This window comes from Odontomachus brunneus, unplaced genomic scaffold, assembly GCF_010583005.1.
Source record: "Odontomachus brunneus isolate Ranch 3 - 2012 unplaced genomic scaffold, Obru_v1 Obru_scaffold_156, whole genome shotgun sequence".
Taxonomy (NCBI): domain Eukaryota; kingdom Metazoa; phylum Arthropoda; class Insecta; order Hymenoptera; family Formicidae; genus Odontomachus; species Odontomachus brunneus.
The window spans coordinates 725,179-735,504 of NW_022639606.1; the positions used below are offsets into that span (position 1 = coordinate 725,179).

The window sequence follows — 10,326 nt, forward strand, 5'->3', positions numbered from 1 at the left end:
ATATATATATATATGTTCTTTCCTACATATACATATATACACATGTATATATACAGGATAGTCCACTTAAATTGAGCATATATTTGATGATACGAAAAGATTTTCAAGAGAAAAGTTGCATCGTTCGAGGAAGTACTTATTGTGACAGAAAAAATCTTTTTTTCATGGTCATTTTAAAATGAAACTACATGGTTTTTCACACGCTTTTATAGTTTTAGTTTTATTTCAACATCTCTTTTTCTCTCGAGAGGAGAGCAGTGACCTATGACAACATGATCTTTAAATAATAATTTATGCTTTTCAACACAAAAATTTATATAAGATGTTCAAAATTTATGCCCTCTAATATCAATACACATTTTTTAATTCGATACAATACGATACTTTTACCCTTTCTATCATTTCTGAATTTATAATCGCACGTGAGCCGGACTATCATCATATTAGTACCACAAGAGTAGATATGTATGTTTAATGTTATGAATTCTTTGTGAATCAATGTAGAACATATTATCTTGACTTCTATAACATATATAACGATGTAACAAATATAGAAAAGAAAGCTATACATAAAAAAACGCATTTTAATGCATGTACGATTATTCTGTGCGATAGAAATGATAGAAAGGGCAAAAGTATTATTTATATATCGTATTAAAAAAATGTATTGAAGTTGAAGGGCATTATTTTGAACACCTTAAATAAATTTTTGTGTTAAAGAGCATAAATGTTTAAGTTTTTCTTTTTTTTCAAATATACGTAATTTTTCATATTTAAGAGTATTTAGAGGTTATGTCATAATTCGCTGGACTTCTTTCGATGGCTATAAAAGCGAGTAAACAAAAATATGTAGTTCTATTAAAAAAAATTATTTTAATCTTCAAATATCTATCTAAAAAAATGATTTTGATAAAAATTTTTTCTGTCATAACTGCCCCCTCGAATGGTGCAACTTTTTCCTTAGTAGCCATAAAAGCAAGTGAGAAATTTAAGATGTTCTATTTAAGTGGACTATTCTGTATATGTTCATTCTTTTTCATTTTTTAAATGAATATATATTTTTTGTATACTATTGCAGAATCAAAAAAAAGTTCACTTTTTCGTTTTTTTTTATATCTTCGTCTATTTATTCATAACAAACAGAATTTATCTATAAAGTGTTGTGATTACGTAGGTTAATCTTCAGTAAAACTGTAATTTAATACTAATATAAAATTCACTAATCTTTCTCTCAATTCCATTGTATATGGATACATATAATATGATAAGAATATGTGTCAAACAATAGCTACATCAAAATAATTGAATATGATACAACAATAGCTATATCAAGCAATAGCTATATCAAAATAACAATTGAATATGATATAATATAAATTAATTAAAAGCTAATATAAATTAATAAAAAGCTGTCAAAATCGCAGCTTGAATAATTAATGGTTGTGATACATATATTAATATTTATATAATATGTGATACCCACGATTAGAAAGACTAGCGAATTTTGGATTGGTAAAAATTAAGGTTTTATTGAAGCTTAGTGTACAACAAAGATGTGGAACGTACGGTCGTTGACTAAAAGATTGTCCATAATTTTTTAAGTGAATTTGTGAATTCGTTCCTTTTATCTAATGGGATAATTCTTCCACTGAAAAATTGAATTCTCTCACTGGAGAAGATGGAGAGTTCACAAACAAAAGTAACTAAAAATAATCTTTCTGTCTACGACTGTATATAATTGTGTCAATTCCAAAAGAAGTTTCCTATTATTATGAGGTAAACAGATAATAAAAATACGTGTTTGTATGCGTGCTCGCGTCTGCACGTGTTGTAATAGGTGGTTATATTATGTATGAGAGACGGGGAGAGAGAAGTATTCTCAGAAATATAAAAATACCTCATTTTTTATGAGAGTAAAGATCCAGTAATATTTCTGATGATGTAATGTTGCTATAATTCATAAACGTTAACGTCAATTATCGTTATCAACTTTATCTCTCTCTCTCTCTCTGAGTATTTCCTAAATGTAAATAAAACATTTAGAATCACACTTTTACTGAATATAATTTTAAACTTTTTGTTATCACACGCTATCGACTGTGCAATAGGTCATCTTAATAACATTGTGTTAATAACATAGACCATTTACGTTAATTATATGTAATTATTACTTGAATTAACAAATACGTCCATTTTTAGTTTATGTCTTGTGGCTAAGGGACATATATTCACATGTTTTGTTTAAGAGGAAAGATTCCACGGAAATTTTTTGTTTTTAAAGATATAAAGATTCTTTTTTATTTGTTGTAAGACCGATGTTTCTGTTAAAATGTTTTCCCTAGCGCTTAAGTATCAACAAAGACTATCTTCCTGTGACGATGCTGCAACGTTACAGAAGTACATGATATTTTACAATTTTTTAACATATACTTTTTTGTATGTTTATAATAAATATTTGTTAATGAACATTTGACACTACGGTTTTCCACGCCGCTATTAAGAAACTATGCAAACGCCAGTAGTAATAATGAATTAATACAATAACTGAATATAATACAACATATCCAGCAATAGTTATATCAAAATAACAACTGAATATGATGTAATATAAATTAATTTATAAAAAGCAGAAATTTTTACGAGAAAATTAAGATAAAAGTACCATTGCTTGAACATGTATCTGATCCTGGACATTTTTATTTCTTGGCCTCAAAATACGAATATTTAAAATTTCAACTTTTATTTTTATAAATAAAAAATTATTTATTTTCTTAAAATCTCTCTCTTAAAAGCAATTGTTTATTCTATTTAAATAAAAGAATTTAGATGTAAGTAAATACGTTATTAATATCTACAAAATATTTTTTTGTTTTTTATTTCTCTCTCAGTGTATATATTCAATATATGTACATAGAGAGAATGATTTGGTTGAATCAAACAAACATTTCTTTGGAATGGTGCAAACAAATTTTTTGATTGATTGAACAAAGTTTTGTTTGACGCAACAAAAATATTCAATAGAATATATATACATTGAGAAGGAATGTGTGTATGTGTGTGCGTGTCTAAAAAATATTTATTCAGTGAATGCTAATGGTATATTCACTTAAAACTAAATTCTACGATTTAAAAAGGATAAACAATTGCTTTCATAAAAAGCAACGGTTTTAGGAAAATATATATTTTCTTATTTGAAAGAGATTTTTTTCAACAAAAATGTATATATTAGAACAAGCAGGTATGTTATCTTAGCATCCACCGTGAAAAAAATATTTTTGATTTTTTAAGTATATTTTTCTCTTAATATACACAGAGAGAACGATTTGTCGAACCAAATAAACGTTTCTTTGGAATGGTCCAAACAAAATTTTTGGTTGACAACAAAAATATTTCTTTGGAACTAAACCGTAACTAAATATTTTTGTTGCGTCAAACAAAACTTTGTTCAATCAACCAAAAAATTTGATTGATTTTTTTTCTTTGGATTATTCCAAAGAAGTGTTTGTTTGATTTAATCAAATCGTTCTCTCTGTGTACATATATTGAATATATACACTGAGAGAAAAATAAAAAACAAAAAAATATTTTGTAGATATTAATAACGTATTTACTTACATCTAAATTCTTTTATTTAAATAGAATAAACAATTGCTTTTAAGAGAGAGATTTTAAGAAAATGGATAATTTTTTATTTGTAAAATATATATATATATATATATATATATATATATATATATATATATTCGTATAAGTAGATGTATGTTATAAATATTCATCGAATAAAAATTTGTTATCTCTTAGATATTTTTTCTCTCAGTGTACATATTTCTTATTAAAAGTTGAAATATTTATATTTAAAAACCAAAACGATAAGGATGTCGAGGATGAAATACGTGTCCAGAAATTGATAATTTTACTTTGTTTCAAGAAGTATATGACATTACAACAACGATCGCGACGTTATTGTAACGATTTGCGTATTATTATCTTCAATAATACGTGTTTCACAGTCGTATTATTATCTTCGATAGTACGTGTTTCACAGTCTGAGTCACAATTAAAAGAATAATAACAAATGTTATAACAACGATCGCAATGTCACTTACCGTAGTTACCGTGTTTACCGTGGTTACCGTGTTACTTCTCGTATTATTATCTTCGGAAATATGTGCCAGACGAATCGGGAGTTATAATTAAAAGAAGGGATGGAGAGACGGTACAGCAATTATCGCGATATTATTGGTCGCGGTTACAGTGTTATTTGCGTGAGCTCCCCGTCGCTCCTCCTGTTATTATCTTCAGCACGTGTTTGACGGACGAATCGAAGTCACGAAAAGAAGGGATGGAGACGGCGCGACTTCACTACGGCACGCCAACTTTCTCGATGGATACGTCACCTCCGTCGAATCGATACGTGGTTAGACGTTACTTGCCGTTCAAACAAATTCGTGAAGACACAAGTGCACTGGAGATGCAGAGGCACAACACGATGCACACACAGCATCGCACAGCAGTCGTATGCTCACTGATAACTCCGCGGGGCCTGCTCTGGGAAACCCCTCTACTAGCACGCCGAGGGCCTCTCTAGGAGAGGGAGGAACCGATTTGATCTTAGGTTTGCAAGTTGCCGAGGGAAAAGAGACGACCATCAGACAATCGTTCATCATCGCACCAAAGGCGCCAACTCGTGATGCAGCGAGACGAAGGACAACTTGTATCGAGCATACCACCTTTATTGTTGCCATCGCATTATATTGTGTTACATTCGACGACATTCCGGCTTGTAATAGCTTCTTATCGCGCTTTAATGCGCTGTCTTTCACGGACTTGGACATCACAATGACGACTGACACACGAAGGGAATGCCGTTTTTCCTTTCTATTTCTCTTGCTCTACGATTAATCCTCGTCCTGCACCGCGCACATTTTCGCTCGTTTCAATTCCTCGTGACGCGCGACATACTCATTCACGGTCGTGCACAAATCCCCGTTATTCTCCATTGTGAATTCGAGGGACGAAAACAAGCTCTCCAGTAAGTGACTTTGCCACTCGTCTGTGGACCGGACAATCGTCTCGACCAAGTCCTCGATCTGAGAACTGAAGAGCTTCTCATTGCTGGCGGAAGTCCCGCCAGACATCACCTTCTGCCGTTTCGATGGTGGTCCTTCACCGCATGCGTTGTATTCTCTCTTGATGTTCGTTCCTGATAATGATCAGCAGACATTTATAAATCTCTACAGTTAGTACTTGTTATTATTACGGGTTTGCAGAAATTTGTCGAATCGCCATTGATTTGATTAGCTAAAAAAGTCATTTCACGAAAGTGAAGTTAACAATTACCTGAAAAGCAGGTAAAAAGTAATGGATGACGGAAAATATTAGATTGTGTAATAAAGTGAATTTCAGGGTTTTCAGGTGAAATGAAACGATTGTATTTTTATGTCGTTATAACTTTATGAAACAATATAGATGCCATTTTGATCTTCTATTATATTTTGCATTGCATTATTCTACAAAATTGTAACGACATAACAGGAATAAACAGCTTTCAAGAACTGCAAAAGCTATAAAAAGTATAAAATATAATCGACTAATATTAGGAGCTGGCTAATTGAATCAATAATTACATCTTTCTTCACTATTTATTTCCCTACAGTTATATAGTTATTTACCTCATTTGTCTTTTTCGCACTGACTTCTAATATCATTAGAATATTAGAATAGGATTGTATATGAGAATATATTGAGTCAAAATTATATTTCATACTTTTATACTTTCATACTTTCAGACCTCTTGAGGCTTTGGAGACTCTGAAAGCAGTTTATTTTTGTTAAGAGTGTTTTATATTACACCTTAGTAACACAGTTGGTTCAATATTGGTTACATTGGGTCAATATAACCGATATTGGTTATAAATAAAATGTGAATAAATTGCCAATATTATATAACAATTATATCGATATTGGCACGCATTGAAGGTATGTTGAGTCAACATAACCCAATATGTAGCCATTATTGGTAACAAATAAATTCCTAATTGAAATTTTATATCGGCTACAAAATGCAAGGTGTCTATTTTATTGGACATATTGGAGCTCAATTTGTAACTAATATTACTCCAATGAACTGTACTATTAGAGGGTACTTCTTAATTATTTACTAAAAGTTTGTTTTTAAGGTTGGTTAAAAATAACAGTTTATCTTATATCTCTAAATGTTCTCGGATTTGAGAAAGTAATGAAAGTACCTAATTTCCAGATTATTTGGAGAAACATAGGTAATGCCGCTAATTTAAAAATCATGCATGGAAAAAGAAGTCGGATTGGATTAATGAGATTTCTGATAAAATGTAAACAAATAAAAAATTTCAGTTGAACTTTTATTAGAATTTCGTTCAAGTTAACGAGATTTCTCGTTAATGAAATTTGATTAATTCAAACGTTTTTTCCGTGTGTAGGTAATATACTGAACAAGCTACAAATAATTTCACTTCAATATCTCTAACGATTCTCAAATTATAAGAGAGCATACACACAAACAAACAAATATACAAAACAAACTGAGAATCTCGTTTTTTTGTATTACGTCAGTTAATAAAAATATAATTGCTTGATTTTATCTGGATAATTTAGATTATTGAAAATTATTTATTACACAAACCAATATATTTCGATAAAATAAATTAAATTTCTTTTATTAAATATAAAAAATAAAATAAAATATAAAATATAAAATAAAAAATATTATTTCGGTGCTATTAACACACGAGGGACATATCCGACGAATTTTTGCAAATCCTTAATGGTAACATTTATATAAGTAAATTCTAAGTGTGATCGTTGTATACGTAAGCTAGACTTCTGATATTTCAATTGATAATTACTAGATCTGGAAGACGTCGAGTGCGAGGATCGTACAGTTCCGAGCTTATTTCGCACATTCGATTTCGCTTTAATCTTCCTAGTATTCCGTGCTGCGCTAACTTCTTATAGAAACAATGCAGAGTGTGCATTAACGATCAATAATTTTTGTATACGAGACTCGCGCTCTTAAACGTACCTAGTATTCCATTAGAGTCGGTAGCACGCACGAGACCCTTTAGCTTTTTGTTATTTTCGCCTTTGAACTTCTTCGGGCTCAGGATTTGTATCAGATCTGCTGCGTGCATTATTAGAGGTCGAGGATTTGATGCAATTATTGTTCAATAGATGATTATTTTAAATAGACGTTTACCTTGCGAAGAGCAGTTGGAGAGATCATCGGATCCTCCGTTGAGAAACAATTGCTTGAAGAAAGATCGTCGTTTTTGCGGCGAGGGCGCTCTCACTTCGTATATCTCACCACGATTATCGTCGTACATTCCTTTGATCTGCAATTACAATAATAACTGCTCAAACATTTATTCATAATTAACAAACATTTATTCATTTATTAATAATATGTTTTGCTCTGTATATGAGCAAATGTACAAAAAAGTAGGGTGATGCAACTATTCATAAAATAAAATATCTCTAGTTGCATGCACCATACCTATTTTTCCGTATGCAAATCTTGCTTCTGACATGTTCTGCCTGTCAAACTGTCATCTTAAAAATTTGTTAAGTGTAACAAAAATTCATTATATTTAATCGCGAATGCAACAACGAGATTTAAGCGTCGCAATAATTCAGAGTGCGATAACCTCCGATGGCAGGTCGGCATGTTGACAATGGGCGGTCATTAGCACTAGCATGTGCACGGATCGATCGAGATCTCGCATTAAAGAGGTGAAAACCACTCTCGCAGTCTCATCCACCAAGTCCCACCAGGTCAAGATACCAGGAACGTACAGCAACGCTGGTAGAGTGCGACGCGCGGTTTTGATTTTCTGTTATTACAAACAACAAATTCAGAACGCAACTTTGACATTAATCTAAGGACAATTAGATGCGGGAGTAAAGAGTGGTTGCTACTTGTATCATCGCCTCCTCAGCCGCCTTGCCAGTTTCCTCGAACAGGCTCGTGACATCTAAGACATGGCACGGCAGGTGCTCTAGGGTGTGCAGCAACGCAGGCCCCAAATGACGTGTGTGAGAATCGTCGTTGCCGCATAACAAAATTCGCGGGCAACCGTTTGACTTAGACGTGGCTTTACCTGTACTGCAGTACAGTTTAACATTCAGTTCCAATTATTCCAATAAGCAAAATGTTAGTAGTATACTGGCAAATTGGCAGCAAATTCGATTAAAATCTCGTAACAAAACCATAGTCATCTATATCTGCATTAAGTTCATGTTCTGGCGACATGATAGAGTTTGCTGACATGATATAACGATAGATTGACAGCAGAAACTGAGTAGATTCTACCTCTAAATTGCAGCAAAGCCTACTCGGTTTTTGGCGCCAATCTGCCGTCAGACTGCTATAAAATTTATTTGGTTTCTGTCCGCTGGCATAGCATGTCAGAAAACTTTGTCAAATTTCTAACAATAATTTAGCAACATCGTCATATAAAACATATTCTGTGTGAGATTTGTAGTCTTTGTATCAGAAATTTATAGCAGAATATCTGCCTACGCAAAATTAGCTACTCTAGTTCATTGGCGTTACATTGGCCCGATATTATTTACATTGCTATACATTAGACCAATATAGCCAATATGTATAGCCAATATTGGTTATAAATAAAATTTAAATAAATTGCCAGTGTTGCACAAAATGATTGTATCAATATTGGCGTACTTTGGACCAATATAACTCAATATATAGCCAATATTAGTAATTAATGTATTGTCAATGTTCGAAATTCTATATTGACTATAAAATGCAAGGCGTCTACTTTACAATTGAGTATATTGAGTCCCAATTTATAGCCAATATTGCCCCAATGAACTGAGCTACTAGGATATCTGGGTTAGCGCTTCGTTACCAGCTCGCTGTACCTTTCAGAGTTTACCTCTCAACGCTTACATGTTATCCGAAGTCAGCATGCCAACTGGGCAGAGTACTTGCAACCGCGACAAGATATTCGTCAGATCTTCTTGTAATAGCGGTTGAATCTTGGTTGACAAACTCTTGATCGGCGCGACGACAACGCGGTGCGACGCTGGAACGATATTCTGACGCGCCTTTAGGAAATCTTCCTTTTCAACCTCGATGAGAAATTATCAAATTACATTAACGTGTCGAATATAAGAATATTATTGCGAACAATCTCACGAACTTTCTCAAACTTCTAATGTAACATATGTTTGTGCAATAAAATATTTTCGAAGAGAATTGCTCTCTTTCAGTTAAAAATTTCCTTCACAAGCCTAAAAGAACACGTTTCACATGTTTTATGTGAAATATTTTTGTGTTATAAGAATTTTTCTTAATTGTGTATCGTTTAGTTGTGTGATATCATTGGAAATTTATTATTGCTGCAAGGACGCAAAGAGGACGTTCATATTAATCGTCAATGAAACACGACATTTAATTGAAAAAATCGTTCACAAGCCTGATCGCCACTTTGTCTTACTTTGAGGTGGCGTTCGTTGATGTGGTACTTGGATTTGGAGGTGTAGATTTGCGGATAATTCCTACGTATCGAACACATAACTGCTTCAGCGCAGAGAGCATGCAGGTCGCTGCCGCAAAATCCCAACGTTTTCGATGCCAAATATGCTAAGAATTTCTGTGCCGGTTTTTGCTTCCAACTTTTGATATGCACCTGCACGCCAGACACGTATAGACGTGTTAATACAGTCTTGCTATCTTTTTCCTCTCTTGAGTATACACATATAGCACAAGATGTCCTGAGATCATCCTGTATAAATTAAGTATAAATTAAGAAAAAAATTATGCAAAAAAAATGGATACTCAACATCTTGAGGCAGTCACTCTTCAGGCATTTTGAATTTTCAAGATAACACTCGGGATATCTTAGGACACTTGGGATATCTTGTGCTATTTGAATTGTTATTATTTTAATGATACCGAGAGTATCTCTTTCCTGGCGCTGTAACAAGGTAAAGGAAAGTATAGCTCTTTGTCGAATCTACCGGGTCTCCTCAGAGCGGGATCTATCGCATCGATTCTATTAGTCGCGCCTATCACTATGATCTCAGAATTATTGTTCAAACCGTCCATCAGAGCCAGCAAAGTGGAGACTACGCTGACATGGACAAAATCCTGACGACTGGACCTTACAGGGGCGAGACCATCGACTTCGTCAAAGAAGATAATACACGGTTTCGACTGTTGTGCCTGGAGAAGGAATTTTTGGGATATATATATATATATATATATATATATGTATATATATATATATATATATATATATATATATATATATATATATATAT

General features: G+C 32.7%; 3 protein-coding genes across 15 annotated transcripts in view; 1 reads left to right on the top strand and 2 right to left on the bottom strand.

The window, feature by feature from the left end:
• The window catches only part of LOC116850810 (collagen alpha-2(IX) chain-like), a 30,435-nt gene extending 25,606 nt beyond the window's left edge, over positions 1–4,829 (bottom strand). For 5 of the 6 annotated variants that reach the window (XM_032829491.1, XM_032829492.1, XM_032829496.1 and 2 more), the window contains exon 1: positions 4,107–4,829. The gene's annotated coding sequence lies outside the window, so the exon portion shown is untranslated. The remainder of the gene's footprint in view (positions 1–4,106) is intronic. The other variant, XM_032829494.1, reaches the window with a different exon arrangement.
• LOC116850816 (transmembrane protein 68) overlaps positions 1–10,326 on the top strand; it is a 37,190-nt gene that overhangs the window by 6,953 nt on the left and 19,911 nt on the right. The window lies entirely within an intron of this gene.
• The window catches only part of LOC116850812 (ATPase family AAA domain-containing protein 2-like), a 13,201-nt gene continuing 7,751 nt past the window's right edge, over positions 4,877–10,326 (bottom strand). For 2 of the 7 annotated variants that reach the window (XM_032829506.1, XM_032829510.1), the window contains 9 exons: positions 9,959–10,228; positions 9,501–9,692; positions 8,951–9,132; positions 7,954–8,140; positions 7,683–7,868; positions 7,235–7,370; positions 7,061–7,159; positions 6,885–6,986; positions 4,877–5,203 (listed from right to left, as the gene is read on the bottom strand). In XM_032829506.1, the coding sequence (XP_032685397.1) occupies positions 4,899–5,203; positions 6,885–6,986; positions 7,061–7,159; positions 7,235–7,370; positions 7,683–7,868; positions 7,954–8,140; positions 8,951–9,132; positions 9,501–9,692; positions 9,959–10,228 (1,659 nt within the window). In that variant the 3' untranslated portion in view covers positions 4,877–4,898. The remainder of the gene's footprint in view (positions 5,204–6,884; positions 6,987–7,060; positions 7,160–7,234; positions 7,371–7,682; positions 7,869–7,953; positions 8,141–8,950; positions 9,133–9,500; positions 9,693–9,958; positions 10,229–10,326) is intronic. The other 5 variants (XM_032829505.1, XM_032829503.1, XM_032829504.1 and 2 more) reach the window with 5 other exon arrangements.